We start from the raw sequence: 18,393 nt of genomic DNA on the forward strand, positions 1-18,393 counted from the left end.
TCATACAGCATAATCCTTATTTTAAAGGTTGTTTATTTGATAGGCAGGGTAGCTATAAATAATTAAAATATTAGAAACAGATCTAAATGTTATTTGGGGCTGTCATTAGACAAGAAATTTTCCTTCTCATGTATTTTTCTGTTATTAAGGGTAACCAAGTGATCTTCCTTCTCTAACTTACTCAAAACAGTTAAATACAATTTATAGTACTTTCAAGTTATATATCTTTCTCATGACTCATAGCCTTGAAGTCTTTTAAGACCATCATTGACAGTAGCAATATACATTATAATGGCTTCTTTTAAGGCAACAAAATCACAAGAAGATGGCCAGGTATCTCTGAGCATAAACTTTACCATTTATATTTATATTGTAATTGATATTCATTGTAAATACAGTTCTAGTTTGATTGCTGCTAGGTAACTCTCTTACCATTACATTTCCCAAAAGATTTTTGTCCTGTACTATTTTAAAACAAGATGCAGAAAGAAAGCAATGGTTTGTCAAAAAAGGAAAATGACCCAAAGGTTTTGGAACACATACTATGAGGAGTTGCCATCAAAATGATAAATCCCTCTCATGGACCATCCTGGAAAGCAGTCATTGTAGTGAGGTCTTTCTGTCTAGGAGGATTTTCTATCCCAGCTACCCGCTAGGGGTGACAGCCATATTACTGTTCTCTTGATTCTATCTGGATAACTTTCTCCTACTTTTCTCATCTTTCTTCTTTGAGGCCAGAGGCTTAGAGGTTTCTCGTAATATCAGATCGAGATTTTAAATGTTTCCATTGCTGGCCAAGAAGCCCAAATATGTCCTTGCAGCTCCTGCTGGCATATACAGTCTCTACATGTGCCAACAGGAGAGGAAGCTTAAAGGCAACTGGGTGATGCCCGAAGGGTGTAAATCCCCAGCTAGTTGACAACAAAACGCTGATAGTAGAATCATAATCCCCATTCCACATACCAAGACTCTTCTACACTTCTACTCTATCCTTCTTCTATAAATTTCTATTGACAAAAGAAAGAAGAAAGAAAGAAAGAAAGAAAGAGAAAGAAAGAAAGAAAGAAAAGAAAAAAATCCAGACAATTGATTCTGACATTAAAAAATTCGAATATCTTTTGTGGCATTTCCTTTAGTTGAATTTGTCTCGTGTTAATTAAGCAGATTCCGCTGTGGTCTGCTGATCTCCTTTTTAAAGCCTAGTGGTGGTTGTCTGTGGTGGTCATAGGTGCATGCCATGATGTTTTGGGGCTGGATCAGGGAAAGAAAATACGAAAGAATGCAGCACCAGGAGGATGCCAGCCAGATGAGTAGTTTACATTTGCAAATACAAAATATCCTAAATTTGCTTCCCTTTCAATGCTAGAATAAATACAAAAGAATAAAAATGGCAATTTAGTCTTCTCTCAGCCCCCAGGAAGAATACCAGCTCATACCCATTCTTTCCCCACCTTCTCACCTCCTTGGTAGAAAACAGGAATGAAGAAGTATAAGCTGAGACCCCTCCAGTCTTTAGGAGAGGATCTAAAAGAACATCACAGTCTAGGGTCTACTGCACCTTTCCCTCGGGCCGCCACCCTTCCTCTCTCCTGTATCTGAGCAGCTATGGATGGCTGTTTTCAAAGAACAGAGTCCTTCTCTTTGGCATATCTGTATAGAAAGATAAAAATAAAAAAATAATGGGCAGTACTAGTCAATCCCAATCTCTAGAGCTGTTGATGAGTCATACAACTCCATGACCTTCATGTGTCCATTTTATATATTTTCATTCTGGTTGCAAAATTATACCAAATTATTGTGTCTTCTACATTTTCCTTTATGCTATTTGAGTCTATATTTATTTCTTTGATTAGAGTATCTTAGCCTGAAAGCCTCTGATCTTCACTGTAGGAAACTAGTACAAGGCTAATCATCTGTCAGCAAACCTTGAATTGCTGGATGTTTTAGTAATTGCCTTCAAATGTAGTAATGAGATTGCAGGTTTGATGAAATGCTTATAAATGGTGGCTTTAGGGAAATCAACCTATTTCAATATTGAATTCCAAATTACTATGTATTAACACATCTGTCTCCTGACTTTTTTATTTCAGTACCTACTAGAAATGAAAAGTTTAATCCTGCCCCCAGAACATATCCTGAAGAGAGGAGACAGTGAAGCAATAGCATATGCATTCTTTCATCTCGCCCACTGGAAGAGGGTGGAAGGGGCTTTGAATCTTTTGCATTGTACGTGGGAAGGCAGTAAGTAATTTTCTTTCTTTGAAACATTTTTTAAGAACATGAAAAAGTGTTAAAACTGTTTTTGCCCCAAGTGTTCCTAATGAATAATGAGGATTTGCATGTCTTGCTCTGTTTTCTATGAAAGGCCCATCACTAAGACAGTTAATTACTTAGGTGCTCCAGTTCTCTAGTAATGGTGGGTATGTGTCATCAAACAATGCCATAACTCTAAGACTTGGAAAGGCAAATTTATACAATAGATTGAATAGATCTGGACTGTTCTGGAGAACCAGTCTACTATCCTAAAAACTTTCTTAGGAGACTTGGACATTTCTTTAACATCATAAAATCTTTAGCATGGAATTAGGCCTTGTGCTAGACTCTGATTACCATTTCTTGATGGTTTTTCTAGGAGAGCTGGATAAAAGCCACAGTAGTTCTACACTGTAGCTAGGTTGGCCATCTGCAAGGGCAAGGCAGGTATGTTTTGGAACAAGAGCAGAGGCTGCTGGACTCTGGCGTGTGGTGGGAAGTGTTGCATTGTTATAATAAATATATTCCTGGTATGTTGGTGGGGGAACAAATTGGGAGGCTCTGTTGGCAGGTTAAACAGTCTCTTTGTCCTGGAGAAGTGTGTAGTTGAGTTGGGAGGAATGACCAGCAGCAGGTGGCAGCTGCCTGGTGATTTCTCCAGGGTGGAGCAGCCATGGGTAACCTTATGAATCAGATGAGATTTGGACTGAGCCTTGATGGACCAGGACAGTAATAAATGGGGCTGTTTGGGAGAATGTAAATTAAGGAAAAGCCCTAAGATTATTAGACAACATGTGCATTAAAATTCTGCTAATATTAATTTAAGCAAAACAAGTACAACATGTACCATGATTTTTTTTCTCTCATAAGAAAACAAAATGATAAATATTAGAATCTTTTGATAATTTTTCCCTAGTTCACCCCTGCTCTGATCTGCCTCACAAACAAGTGTCTTTTTAATCTCTTTCACTCTGTTTATCTTTTCTGCTTCCATTTTCATTTTGATAATCTTCTTCCTTTTCCTGCCCTTCCATAGCCCAGCTAGAATCCATCTTGATGCAGGAAGGGAGGTAGCAGGGAGCAAAATGGGATTGAGTAAAAATAAGTTTTGGAAAGATGGGACTCAAAGTGGATCAAAAGTTTTTTATTTAGTGGTTTTGACATATTTCTTTAGAGAATTAATAGTGGGTTCACTCATGTATTTTACTATTTATAACCTGATGGATGTTGAGTTTATCAATGTTGCCACCCCTACTTGATAAGTGTAATAACATATTTGCATATGTACAACAGCACACTCCACCAAGAGTGCGTGGGTACATGCACAATCCCCTCTGGCTTGGGCTCCTTGCTGCACTTAAGGTGTTCTAACCAAAAAGGACAAAAATATTTTTTTTTTATCAAAACATGAGAAAGCTCCTGAAAAGCTCAGCAGATTTGAATACAAGAAGCCTTATCTAGTGTTAGTTGTGGAAAAGATAAATAGAGAAATTGGTCTACCAAATAAGAACATATTTAGAGATTGGCATTTGATCTGATTGATTAGATTTAACCCTGTAAAAAGAGCCCAAAGAGGGGTGAGGCAAGGTGTGATAAAGATATGGTATTAGGAATGATATCATCATAAAAAATTAAAGTCTTATGGGGAATAACTGAGAATTCTCTTTGTAAATTAGTAACCCTATAATGATGGGGAGGTGCTCTGGATCGACTGGGAATGATAGTAACACTGAGGGAAATGTGAATAGACATAGGGATCTGCAAAATCAAGCAGAGGAATACTATCAGGGAGGTGTGATTGCCTCAATTTAGACTGGCAGAATGCTTTATTAGGATAAAAAGAGGGGGGTGAACTTGTAGGCATAAGCTGTATGTCAAGAAAGCCATACCTATAGGAAAAGGAAATTTGACCTTTGATCTTTATCAATAAAAAGTTCCTGTGAAAATCAGGTAGCTGTGATCCCACCCAAAATCAGTTAACTGCCAATTTTCAAAGATTTCCAGGACATCTGACTTCAGAATGAGAACCATGAGAATGCCTACCATGTGCTAAATGCTTCAGAGGATGTACATTGAAGCAGTATTTGTATAACTGGGTGATTTATAGAGGATTTGCATTTGCATCATTTCACTTACCCTTCCTGATAGTCTTCTAAGTAAGGCAGGACAGAAATGTCAACCTCAATTTCTCAGAAGCAGAAGAATCATTAAGATGAGTGATTTGAGGCTGGGGATATAGCTCAGTTGGTAGAGTGCTTGCCTCCCATGCACAAGGCCCTGAGTTCAATCCCCAGCATCACCAAAAAAAAAAAAAAAAAAAAAAAAAAGAGTGACTTGTTGAAGGTCTTGAAGTCCTGTTGGTAGGGCCAGTAGGTAAACCCAGGTTCACTTTTCCTTCATTGCATTGAATAGGTTAAGGTTACAAAGATCAGCCAATTCTGAGATAGTTGCTAGAAAGCCCACAATTTAAATTTACATCACTACTTACAGGCTAGGGCATATTTCTGACAGCTGGTTCCTTTCTAGTGTTTAGAAAGTTAACCATTCTGTATAAAATTATATTTTCTTGTTTGATATTAAGTTAAACATTTCAATATAGAATGAGACAAAATTTTATAAAATAAATAATACATATGTATAAACAAATGAAAGAGACTGGAAATAAATACACTTAACTGTCTTAAGTGGTTACCACTGAGTTGTGGATAAGATTTTTTCCCCTTAATATTTGTACCTTTCAAATTGCCTATAACAAGCATATGTATTTTCAACAAGCATACACACACACACACACACACACACACACACACACACATATATGCTTAGAAATATAATGTTTATAGTTTTAGAAATATAATCTTTCATTACAAGTGCTCTTAGTTACTATGAAAAAAAAAAAGCTGTAGGTCTGCCATGCAATTTTTTTTGTAGTCAGTAATTTTTTTAAGTCTTAACAAAGTAATTGTATAAATCAATATACCTCATTGTGGCATTTTTGCCATGCAGTTTAGAGGAAAGAATTACCACTCAAGCTCCAGACAATTGTCTGCAATCTCTTGACCTCACTTCTAGATCTGTGTTCATTCTGAATTACATTAGAGGTTCAGAGTTCTGTATTTTAAATTAGAGGACTTGGATTAGAATTCTGACTCAGCTGCTTTAGTAGTATTTACTTAACTAATTTTGGGAAACCATAAAGCACTGATGACATTTAATGCCTACCCCACTCCAGTTTGGTGCCCCAGCTCCCTCTCAGGAGGTCTGCAGGCCTGGCCTGCATCCTGAGCCTGAGCCCAAGAGGCGCACTTCCCCCAGCGCACCACTTGGTGGTGCCTCTTGACATCTCAGCCTCATCAGCTAGGTTTTGTCCTCTGAATCATATTTTTCTTCATTCTGAAATTCAAAGCCATTCCTCAACTCTCACCCAACTTCCATTTTTCATTAGAAAGAGAATATAGGGAGAAGGATAATACTTCCTAATTTCAGCAGATTCAACATTAAAAAAAATCATTATTAGATTATTCTTTGGAAATTTTTAAAAAGTTGGTTAAAAGTGTTGGTTAAGAGGTAGTGGTGGTTTTTTTTTTTTGGTTTTTTGTTTCTTGCTTGTTAATGAATTTATTATGTTAGAGCATTAGTCATCCTGTGTAATTAAGTGGGTTTTCCATCAATCAAGCTAAAAAACTCCTATTTTTGATAAAACCCCAAAGTCTTGCTAATGTATAACAGAGATTGTTTGGGTTTGAAACATATGGTAGTTAGAGGAAAAAAAAAATCCTGAATCCTCAATCACAAATACATCAGCATTTCAAAGGTTTCCAAAATGTTTGATTCATCACTGTACCAGCCCCTGAAATTACACAATATGTTCCTCAAAGTCAAGATAATTAAGAAAGGGGGAAAGTTTTAATTTATAAGATTTTATAAAATGTTTCTTGGATTATTACACAGCTGCCACCTTATCTGAATTATGCTTATTTTAAACACTGCAGGTTCTGGTTATCCTCAAACACACGCACCCCTGCCAGTATGAGCTGAATATAAAAAACATATATGAATGAAGGGTCTCATTTCAACTCAGTCTTATTTACAATGGTATTGCTCCTTATGGGGCCCTGTTTTAAATGGCACATCTTCTGCTTTACCTGTATTAAATACTGATGTGCTCTTATCTCCCTCCTACTGTCATCTTTTCAAGGCTCTATTTTGACTCTATTTATTTTATAAAGCCAGGTCATCTCCTGACCACAACTGTGAACTTTAATTTTCTCGTTCTATATATCAGAAGACTAGTATGCCATGGGGTAAATCGCTTAGCCTTTGTTTCTTTCTTTTTTTCACTTAACCAATTATTTTCTTTTTGAAGTCCCCCCACCAAGAATCCACTAAATATCCACTAAATAATGTATAAGATTTGAAGATGGTGTTTTTTAGGGGGACTAAGGCAGGGTATTTCCTTTGAGAGGGGAAAATGGCCCATTGTTGAAGCATAGGATGAGATTGTGATTCTAATTTATTCTCTTTGAACCTAATGGCAAATACCGCTCACTGTAACATGTGGTTCTTAAGCATTTCCTCCAAGCAAACCTTTCCTCCATAAGGCTGGCACCTTTTGGACTACTAAAGAGAGGACCCACCCTGCCCCCCAGTAGATTCAAGAGGAGCATAATAGATCCATTGTCCACTTTATAATTTGGGAGGAAGAATGAATGGTCACGGCTAGCTTACCCTGAGCCAGTTCCCCACCCACTGCCCAGCACAGCCAGCTTGCTCCTTCCCTTTGGTCAGTGTGATGGTTAATCTGAATTGTCAACTTGATTGGATAAGAGATATTGACAATAAGAGGTTTCTGGTTGTCTCAGTGAGCATGACAGCCTCCAAAACTGAATGTATTCAGATACCTGAGTTGTTTATTTGTTTTTTATTTTTCTTAAGAGATAGGATCTCCCTGTTGCCTAGGCTGACCCTCAACTTCTGAGCTCAAACAATCCTCATGCTTTAGTCTCCCCAGTAGGTGGAACTACAGGCAGGTGAATGCTTCTGTGCCTGGCTTCACCTGAACTTTTAAAGAGACTTTGCTATTTTCCTGATTGTATATTAATTTATTCATTCCTTATTGAGCAAATATTTATTTCATTTATGTGTCAGGCATTGTGTTTGGGGATAGGAAGACAACAAAGACTCTGAAACACTTTGTGAGAAACACTAGCATATGTGTACACACACGCATGTGCATACAAACAAGTGTGTGTGTGGGGGGGGTTGTGTGTGTGTGTGTGTATGGGGAGGAGAGAGAGAGAGTGAGATAGTGTGGATACATGTAGTACTAACATGAAAGTAGGAACAGAGGGTTAAAGAGCTAAGGGGTACTAACAAGATTAGCAAGTCCACTATCAAACCATAGAATTTTCTTTCAAAATTAGGATGGAGCACCATTAAATCCAACTAAGGAAAAATTCTTTTCCCAAGGCTGTTTTCTTCCACTTTTAAAGTGAAAGACTGTGGATCACAAATCAGGCTTTTGACTTTTGACTTTTCCTCACTTCTGCACCAAAATGCCTCAAAAAACAGTTGGCCTTCATGGTTGTTATTTGCATTGCAGTCAAAAGTAGAACATCAATGATGATAATTTTCTCTTCTACCATTTGTACATATAATTGTTAACAAACAAGCAGAATCCTTACTTATTAATAAGTGTCACTGAACACAGAAAACAGAAACTTTATGTTTAGTAGAGAAGGGAAGGTAAAGAGAAGCCTCATCTTTGCTGCACATCCAGGCACTGTGTATAGCCACTTATCTCTGCTATTGTCCTCAGTTCATTTGCCAGACTTGTGAGGACTGTGGTGTTTTCATTTTACAGCTGAAGAGACAGACAGGAAACAATTAATGACCCACCTAGAGCCATGCACTTTTTGGTGGAGTCAGGTCCTGTTCCTGTAGATGTCACTCTGTTGCTCCCATGTAGACATGCGCCACACAGCCTGTCCCTCTTCAGAGCCCTCAGCACAATGGGAACTGTTGCATTTACTTGGAAGTTTATTGGAACAAGTTCACCGCACTCAGGCGTGAACTCTGTGAGTGCAGGGACAGGGTGTTCTTGGCTCTCTGTGTGTAGGTTACATAAGAAGGCACTCACATTTTGATAAGTGACCAATTATAAGAGGTAGAACTGGGACTCAAACTCAGTTTTCTCTATTCCAAATAATCTGTATAAAATTCTCTGAGATCCTCTTTGACAAGGTAACATATACAGACGTTCAGAAATTACCTTGTATCCCCATCCACATGATGGGTAGGGTGAGAGGTCATTAATTTGTTCACATATCCATCCATCTGTCCGTTCTTTGGTTCTATTGATTCCCTCACTGGTATTGGTGGACAACCTCTGATTGGGGCAGCACTGATAAGCTTGGAGCCTAGAAAATGTGTTTAGTCAAGGATGGAAGAAAGCAGTGTCATGCCTCAGACTTGATTGTGGAGGATAGTATGTGTTCATTAACTAAATCTCGGCTTCATTTGAACCCTTTAACTGGGATCAACGTAGGAGGAGAGGATGGCACACAAAGGAAAATGCAGAAGTGACATCCATATGCCCTGTATCAACTTGGAACAGCCTTGATGTTTTTGTTTTGTTTTAAACCAAATACATGCATATTTGTAGTTTCTCTGGAGTGTGGCTTTTCTCAAAGATTTTTAGGAGGTCTGTAGTCATTTATAGAACAGATCTGTTCAAATGACCTTTTGTCATTCTTATTTACACCACCAAATCAATGTGTTCTTAATTCCTGCACTTGCAAAGTTTCTACACTTTTGGCTAAAGCCACGAGGCTCTCATGGAACCGTTGCATGTCTTTACTGTGAAAAGGACCAGGCAGTGGGAGGTGAGGCTGGCAGAGCTTATGCAGTGCCTCTTCCTGGCTCTCTCCAGACCTCCCTTGCTTATCTCACACTTTGTTGGACCCTGCACAGCAGGGTGGGTAAAGGATAGAATTGCAAGCACAAATTGTATTTGCTTTTGTTTAGTGAAGCCAAAAACCTTAATATTATTTTATGAAATCAATGTAAATGACAACTGACATAAGAAAGAGATCTTAAGAGCACCATAAACATCTTTATGATCATGGGAGTAGAAGCGTAATGCAGGCCATGTGGATGGATGGATGGATGGATGGATGGATGGATGGATGGATATTCATTATTTTTTGAATTATATATATAATCAATACCTCCATTCTCCAAAAAAGATGAGAACCAATTAGAAGAAGATAAAGACTAAATCAACGCACAAAATTCTGTATGCACACCAAGTACTGGAGAAAAAAAGTCATTTAGCATTTGACTGAAAGACACCAGCCAACCATTAGATTTCTATGGTTGAACACTCTCAAGATCTTGTGCTCCTATATTTCATTTAAAAAATTGTTCCCTGAAGTACAAACTGACTTCAATTTTGAATAAAATTTAACATTCAAATTTATAGCCACTTTGAAAACTAAGGGTTTATTTATATCATATGAACCTGAACAGATTCTTTAATTATAGCAGCCTGGTTACACATGGAGAATCTGGATTTTAAAAAACTTCCTTGTAGGTTTTTCCACATTTTTTGGATGCTTTCAGAGAAGCCATCATTTATGGGAAATGGTATTAAGATCCTGCTGTACTATAGTTTAAATGTAAAAGCTGTGCTTCCCAGAAGAGATTTTTAGCTTATGCTATAAAAGTCACTAAAAGGATTTTTGGTTTTTTGGGTTTTGTTTTGGTTTGTTTTCATCTTCTTGAAAGCCTGGTTCTATTGAGAGAGATGCCAGTTCCTTCAAATGATGATTCTATATTAACAACCTGTGCAAGGAACCTCTTCTCTTGCTTGTTCTAATGGGCAAAAGTCATCTTTGTTTGTGTGAAAGGGAAGTTCTGATTGAACGAGGCTGAGCCCTTCATTTTAAGAAGAGTTAAAGTCTGGGGTGTTTTTAATGTTTTAATCTCTGTTTAAGAGGTTTCTGTTATGAGAGGAAAATTGATAACATTTTTACCTCAGCAAACTGCCAGCAAACTGGCTCAGCTCTAATCCCACATTTATAGTGATTTATATTCTCCGTGGCAATGTTCTGTAACCTCACAGTGATACCACTGTGGTGTAGATTGACTGCATTCCAAATGCTGGAATCACATACATAATGTTTTTACTTTTAAATAATATTCAGACACCAGAATAAATACCATATGTGCACTGATGCTGGTTACAATGGGACCTTGTCATTTCTTGTGAGGGAGAACATTCTTTGTTTCTGATTCCTGTTTGAAATAAGTATGCAAAAGATAAATATGTACATTGACAGCATTTTAAGAAGGCTTTAGTAATTACACAGCTGAGGATGTAGCTACAACTACAATTCCTTAAAATGTGGCATTTGAAACAAAAAAATATTGCTATATTTCCACCATTCCTCTCTGACACACATGAAGGCCAGGATTGTTATCTGACATCCCGAGAGTAGGGTACAGCTTTTATGTTATGCATCTACCATGTGCTGGAGTTAAAGGACATCTGTTAAAGAAAAATTACCTCCATGAGCACTGTTCATAGGAACAGTGAGACTAACATGCTGATGACATCGTAACAGGGAGAATAACACACTCGATAATGGGAAAGGATGGATTGATTGGAAAGCCATAATTCAGTGTGAGGCCTAATGTCATCTGATGCCACAAAAGCAGATTTTAGGTGGCCTGACTTCATCAAAATACAGATAATCAATCTCTCCAGATACATTTTCCCCCACATGATATTGAAGATTTAAAAGTTTCATAAAGTTTAGAAATACTTCCCAAGTCATGTATTTTTAGATTTTTGTTTTTATCCCTCTTGGTTGGAATTCTAATCCACTTAGACATATTTTTAAAATAGACATGGTAGAATGCCTTTCATACTTGTACATCTGTAACAAGCTCCAACAAGTCAATCCACATTTGCTTCTAGGGGAAGCATTTCAATCCAGGTTTGCATTATTACCATTGGCTGAGCTATATTGAATTAGTGCTTATAACATTTTTATAATATTTTAAAGATGATGTGACCCTAGGCATTGATATTGATGGCTTCCCTACCCCCACTGCACCTCTCTCCCCACCCTGTTCTGTGATGTTTGCCCAGAATATATAGTGTAAGATTAATGTGTGAGTAATACATCATAGTGTATCTCTGACATTTTATCTGGCACATGACTCAGAGTTTGGTAAGTCTTGCCTTCCCTGTAGGAGTGTTCCCCATTGTAAAAATGCTCAAAAGTCCCTTTTTGAAGCTGGGAAGTTATGAGACAAACATTAAACTAACATATTGTCTCTTCTTTTCAGCTTTTCGGATGATCCCTTATCCCTTGGAGAAGGGGCACCTATTCTATCCATACCCAATCTGCACAGAAACAGCAGACAGGGAGCTGCTACCCTGTAAGTTTCACCTCTTTGTAATCCTCTCTTCAGCCTGGGAAGGTGGTGTGACCATAGGTGGGGATGGGAAGAAGTGGGAATGATAAATGTTTATAATGTTCTTTGTTTTTTATTACTTTTCTCCCAACCCTTGGCCTTGTTTGATAGCATATATATTAAAGTGAATTATGTGAGTGGGTTGGACTTCCTGCCTCTCAAAGTCTCTCCACAGTCATCAAAGGGATAGATGCCAAAGTACTGAAATGTAGAAGAGAAGGCATCATGTGCAGATTGGTCTGAGCACAGAGAACTCCAGTGAGGGACCAAGACCCACTGTGCTGGTCCGTCATGGCGCAGGTCAGATGTGGTCTGCGCAGGCTAGAGATGGAAGAGGAAGGGATGACTTCAGAAGGAGCTGCAGAGGAGCTGAGAATGGGAGGGCAGCCCTTGGATGCTGGCACTACCACCAGAGGCGAAGTCGGGTGGCAGGGCGGTGTGCTTTCCGAGGTGATGCAATGCTCTTGGCCAGAGGGATTTCCCGCGAGCACCTCGTGGATTGCATGGAATGAATTGGCTAACATGTGCAGGGCACACGTGCAGCCTCAACACTGTATGAAAGCACACAAGGAAAACCCTGCCCTCGAGTGCCTTACAAGCCAGCAGGCTAATGACCCGCACCACATGTGGAAAGTATTATTTTGGTTTACTGTAATACAGCATTGTTTTGACAATCCAGGCTAAATAGTTATTATCAAATCATACTGTGTACAAAGATCATGTCCAGGCTCTTTATGTGGCCCTGACTTAGGACATATTTTTCCCCCTCGGATAATAACCTCCAAATTTTGGCTCTTCTCTCTTCTCTGTCCTTTCTGCTGCCACCTTCTCCCTTGTACCAATCCTGGTTATGCCAGTATATCATAATTATAACACAAATAGACACTTGCCCAGAGGAATGGTGTAGCTGTGGAGCTCTGGTGTGCAGTCAGTTTTCAAATGCCAGCTATGTATCTCCTACATGGTGGTTGCCACCAGAAGGAAGTGGCAGGAGGGCCTCACGTGTTTCCTTGCCAGCCAGACCCAATGTGAGATTTGTTCCCTAGGGAATTTGGAAATGTTAGTGATGTGTTTCTCATTGTCCAAGTTTTATTGTAAGAAGTGTCTTGTGCCTCACACAACATTAGATTTGATTTCAGAAATCCCCTGCTGTGGGCCCACAGTTTACCTTTTGACTCCCCTCTTCAGGGAGATCCTTGTTAAAGTTTACATTTTCTGCTAAAAAAGATGGTTTTCTGAAAAGTACAATGTTTTTTACTGTTTTAATTGAGCCAAATTAAGTTTCCATGGGGATGGATTACCTATTAGAATAAGATTATAGTTCTTAAAAGAAACTTTATAGGGATAATCTTTATAAGCCTTAAATAGAAAATTATGGCTCACATTTATTAAGTTGAATGCCATAGTTCAAGTCTGGTCTCCCTCCAAAATCTTCTTTGGGCTGAATTTTGAGGATGAGGATAGGAAGAGGGCTGTTTATTTTAAATGATACCCATATTTTTCACATTATAAGTAAAATATTGCCACATTAGGCCCTAAGTGCACCTCCACCCTATATTTGAATCCCAGCAGATTGACCCACCTAGATGCAGGTAGGCATGCTTGCCTGTGCTTTGACCCTCCCTGATCATCTCTACCCTCAGTTTTTAGCAGTGTGGCTGAGGACTCTGAGTAACAACTGCCTAATGGTCAAGGAATGGCCTTTAGATCTGTATATCCCTGGGAATGGACCACTTGGAACCTTTTGGTTAGAGGGCAGTGTTGTTCACCGGCAGTTCCCCAGCCCCCTCCACCAGGGTCCCTGGCAGCTGGTTCTTCCTCCTCCTTGCAGATAGCCCATACCTCCCCTGGTCAGCACTGCACCCTGCAGACAGTCACAGGCAGTCACATAATGAGTAGAAAGAGGGAGTCGGTTCTCTTGGCTTTCGTACAACTGTTTGGTTTTCCTCAAACATAGTGTGTGAAGTTTAAAAGTTATGAAGATACCCCAAGAACACAGTTTTGCTTTATTTTTTTCTTTCTTTTTCCGGTGATTGTTTTAAGTATATTAATCAGGAGTCTTCTACGGTTGTGTCAGATAACCCTAGCAACCTTGACTCTCACCCCTTGCAGGTTGAACAGGCCAGTGTGTGAGGTCCTTGCTAAGTGTCTATCAGGGCAGCACTCTCCACTGACATGCTTGGAGTGTGCCAGGAAAAGTGCAAGATAAACTAACATTGCCTCATTATAATAACTTAAAAAATACAAGTTAAAAATGTAGACAGGGTATTTTTCAGTATGCTAACTTTGGACTTTCCAAGGCTTTGTACAATGTATATATGTTTGATAATTAAGATAAAGTTTTGTCATTTCATTTGTGTTCACTTTTGAGAAAGGAATATTTTATAGTAGACATAGTTAGTGCTGCTTTTTTTTTGTTCATGAGTGTGTTTTATCCCCAAATTAACCCTGTCGTACCTCCAGCTGGAGCAGCAAAAGGCTGGGTCCGTTGTGACCTGTGGTTGTCAAGTGTCCTATCTGTTCCATTTCCCATGGGTTTCAGCCAGAGCTCTGAATAGTCAGTCCACCGGGTAGGAACTCCCCAAAGATGCTCTTCACTCCAGCCCTAACATTCCCTCTGATCTTCTCCACAGCTTTCCATGAAGTCTCAGTTTACCCAAAGAAGGAGCTTCCCTTCTTTATTCTCTTCACTGCTGGATTGTGCTCCTTTACAGCCATGCTGGCCCTCCTGACACACCAGTTCCCGGAACTCATGGGGGTCTTTGCAAAAGCTGTGAGTGTTTGCCTAAAGGGAAGCCTCGGGGAATGGACGGGGAACTCTAAGGGAGGTAGTGGAAGAGGAATGGGGGATTGTTACACAGAAATGTTTACCAACTGCAGAGTTCACTATTTAATTTCATTATCTCCAGTGGAACCAAAGGGTTAAGGGCCAGAGGGAAGTACAGGTAACTGTTGGTTCATGCCTTGCTTTCTTCCACAAAATAGATTTCCAAATAATACATAAGCCCAAAAACATGAAATAATTTAGGAAATCCTATTAAATGAGAAGTGGGTGGGGTCGTCACTTAGTTTTGTGTAGTTAAATGGCATTAGTTCTAATCTTGGATACTGTGCCTTTACCCTTGTGAAGGATGAGATTTACATTTACAAAGATTATTTAAATGTATTTTTTAAATGTCTGCAGACCTTTGACTTGTTCGGGAATGAACCATGAGAGGGTGTGGAAGCATACAGTATTAAAATGCTGACAGGATATTGAGAAATAGGGAAATCCAGTGAGAATCTTGAAGGAGGACTATGGAGTAGAGCTTTAATAAGAAAAGCTCCCTGCACTGACAGCCAGCTACCACTTTTTCCTTGTTCTAAACTGATGATTGCATCCTGCTCATGCGTGAGGGTAAGGTTCCTGCTTGTGCCACAGATGATTTTCAAACAGAGGGAATAGGAAAAGAGTGTCAGTTATTTCCCTGGAACTCCATTCAGATTTCAAGGCGAGTGGAATCAGGACTATCTCTAACTGGGCTGGGTTGATTTAATCCCTTTCCAGATGATTGACATTTTCTGCTCAACAGAGTTCAGGGACTGGATTTGCAGGAGTATTTGCATGAGTGTTGAAGATGAACTGGAAATCCCACTGGCACCGAACTGTCACCATTTCCAAATATGAACTTATCACCCTTGCCCCACCATCAAAACTGCTCCCCCTCCTGTATTCCTGACCTCCTCCAGGAGCCTGCTACACCCTTCCTTTCTCACTTCCTGCTTCCTGTCCTGCTCAGCCTTCAACCTGGGTGGGTTGTGGTTTCTAACATCCTGAGCCACCAGGCAGCCAGTACCTGACCTCCTCTCCTTTCCTTCTTTTTCTCTTACAGCATTTCTCTTAGTTCAGGTCCTTCTTCTTTTGCCTGGATGTCTCTAATTGTCTTAACTGGGCTCCTTGCTTCCAGTCTTATCCTCTTTCATACTGACCCAAGAATGATCTTGCTAAATTGCAAATCTAAGCATGTTACTTCCCTGCTTGAGTTTCTCCGTTGGTTGCCTACCTACTTCAGGATAAAGTCCCAGTTCTCAAGCAACACATGCAGGGCTTTTTATCATCTGGACCTTGCTTGCCTCTTCAATCTCATCCCTACCGATTAATTACTGGATAGACCTGCTCTTCAGCCATAGTGAATTATTTACCATGCACAGATGCACCAGGCCCTTGTGCACCTCAGTGCCTTCGCACGTGCTGTTTGTTATGGGGAATACCATTCACCTCACGACCCCACTGTCCACTCTACCAAATGCCTCTTCATTCTCTTATCCTCAGCTTTCTTTGAATTGCTCCTAAGCTGAGTGAAGGTGTCTTCTCTTCATGATCCTATGACTTATATGATCACATTTACTGTTCTATATGTTGGGAAATCCTGTCCCCCTTTAGAATGGGAGCTCCTTGTGAGCAGGACTGTGCCTTTCTCATCTCTGAGTCCCCAAATCTTTGCACAGTATGGCACATAGCAGGCTTTCAACAAGTGATTATTAAATAAATAAACAGTAGTGGTCTCTTCAGAAAAAAAATCAATGTAAAAATCAGATGCTGCTTGATATTTTGTCCCTTCCTTTATACTTGTAGTCATAGACTTGAAAGGGACTTTAAATGAAGTGCTTTCAATAGTAACTCCAAACGAAGTCATCTAGACTCATCTTGAACTGTTAGCCACGGGGAGGTCAGCTACTGAACATAAGCCTATTTCATTGTTGGATCATTCAGAGGTCCTTATTATACTACTAAAGTCTGCCTTCATTTAATTTTCACATTTTATTTCTATTCTGCCCTCAGAGAGTATGTCAAGCAGGTCTATTTCCTTTTGCAAATTCTTAGGATAGCTCATCTGTTCATGGCCACCTTTAACCTCTGACTGACTACCTTCTATTTCCTCCAGGCAGACTATTTTAAATTTCCTTAAGTCTTCTCTACCTGATGTGATTTCTAAACCCAGTATCACTCAGGCTGCCATCTTGGATGTTTCTCTGTTTATGGGCCTATGCTGTGCATTATTTTCATGTACTCTCCACCCAACCTCGAGGAAAAGTAGTTGCCAAAGCACTGAGAAAATTAGAGTATAACTTAGTAAAAGGTAAAGGGAGAATACATTTAAAGCATTAAGCAATAAATGTTCCTCCTTTTCTATTTCTCCCTTAAACATTTTTAAAACATATTTGTAAAAATATCTTCGTCATTCTGGTATTGGTCATTGAAATAATGAGTAGCATTTGGTAGTAGTTTGGGATCAGTACCAAGGTGCTCAGCCTCTAACATGCATAGAGTTCACCTGTCCATACCACCAACATTCAGAATCTTGATGTTCACACCTAGGAGTCTATACTGTGAAGAAACACCCTGTCAGACATTGAGGATGGGTACTGAGGACCATGTTCCCTTCTAAGTATTCTAGTCTCATGAAGGCCAAACCTTTGAGCAGTTATTTGAAGCTGCATTATAGGCTCTCAGAGCTGTTCAGACAAAGGCCTTCCAGGAATCAGTGGGTTCAGCCTAGCTGAGTCTTGGAATCATTAAGGGAGCTTAAATATTGCTGATGCCTTCCCCACCTATGGCCCAGGAACTCCTGCTTAATTGACCTGAGAGCAGCATGGGCATCTGAGTTGTCACATGCTCCCCAAGTGATTCAGGTGTACAAGTAGAGCTGAGAATCACAGTATGAATGAAGAGTAATATAATAACTTGAGATGATTTTAACCATCAAGGGGATTGTGAAGCAAGGAGAGAATTAATAAAATATGACGGGATATTCTCTAGAGTGGCTGTACAACAGTCCAGTCCTACGGTACTATAGTTACTACAAGTACTACAGCATTCCAGAATATTGGAGAACTGAGTTCCTGATAGATATTAGACAAGAGGCTACTTTCCTCATTTAAGCTTCCAAAACTTTGGTTTTGAGTCTAGAATCTAGTAATTGAACAAAACATAAACCTACCTTTAGGGTTCTCCTGTTTTATATTCCCCCAAAGAGTAGTAATTTGGTCAGCTACCCAGAATTTTCTAATGTAATTTTGGTAAGTTTACTTTTAAACCTCTGCCTGGAGGATCATCACATTCATCTTCCCCTTCATGCAGGTCTAGCAATTTCCAAAACGTCTGGAGAGACTTGGTGGTAAAGTAAGATGGATGGCCTGAATGAGACAAACCCACTCCATTCCTAAACACCCCCCTTTCAGGTTTTCTCCACATCTTACCCTGGTCACTCCATTAGGCCCCTCCCTAAGCCCCTGCCCCACACCCACAGGTTATCACAGCTGCCCTGCCCCACAGGCTGCCTGCTCTCATTTGCAGCTTGTGAAAGTGATTTTCTCAGCCCTCTCCTGAGATAATGTCCCGGTATAATGACTTTTAGTAGACACAGAAAGAACTCTCCAGTGTGTTTACACCCGACTCGCAGCCAGTAAGGAAGCTCATAGCCAAGTGTAAGCCACTGGGAAATAGAGGAGGCTTCAACTGGCTTTTCCCCTAATCTAATCTACCTCAATGACTTAGGGCTAACTGTTTCTAGAATGTTTGGTTACCAAGATAAGGTTGCTCATATAAATAAGTTATCATTGCAAGCCCAGCTCCTCACAGAACGTGGGAAGGTCAGCAGTCTGACCCCTTTG

General features: G+C 39.6%; 1 protein-coding gene and 1 non-coding gene across 5 annotated transcripts in view; both read left to right on the forward strand.

Annotated features, from left to right (window-relative positions):
• The window catches only part of St7 (suppression of tumorigenicity 7), a 262,405-nt gene that overhangs the window by 239,901 nt on the left and 4,111 nt on the right, over window positions 1-18,393 (forward strand). For all 4 annotated transcript variants that reach the window (XM_076861670.2, XM_076861677.2, XM_076861683.2 and 1 more), the window contains 3 exons: window positions 2,091-2,241; window positions 11,611-11,703; window positions 14,373-14,512. In XM_076861670.2, coding sequence (XP_076717785.1) covers window positions 2,091-2,241; window positions 11,611-11,703; window positions 14,373-14,512 — 384 coding nt within the window. The remainder of the gene's footprint in view (window positions 1-2,090; window positions 2,242-11,610; window positions 11,704-14,372; window positions 14,513-18,393) is intronic.
• On the forward strand, window positions 4,483-4,555 carry Trnag-ccc (transfer RNA glycine (anticodon CCC)). Its single transcript has one exon. It is a non-coding gene; the product is annotated as a tRNA-Gly (tRNA).

The sequence above is a fragment of the Callospermophilus lateralis genome, chromosome 1, assembly GCF_048772815.1.
Source record: "Callospermophilus lateralis isolate mCalLat2 chromosome 1, mCalLat2.hap1, whole genome shotgun sequence".
Taxonomy (NCBI): domain Eukaryota; kingdom Metazoa; phylum Chordata; class Mammalia; order Rodentia; family Sciuridae; genus Callospermophilus; species Callospermophilus lateralis.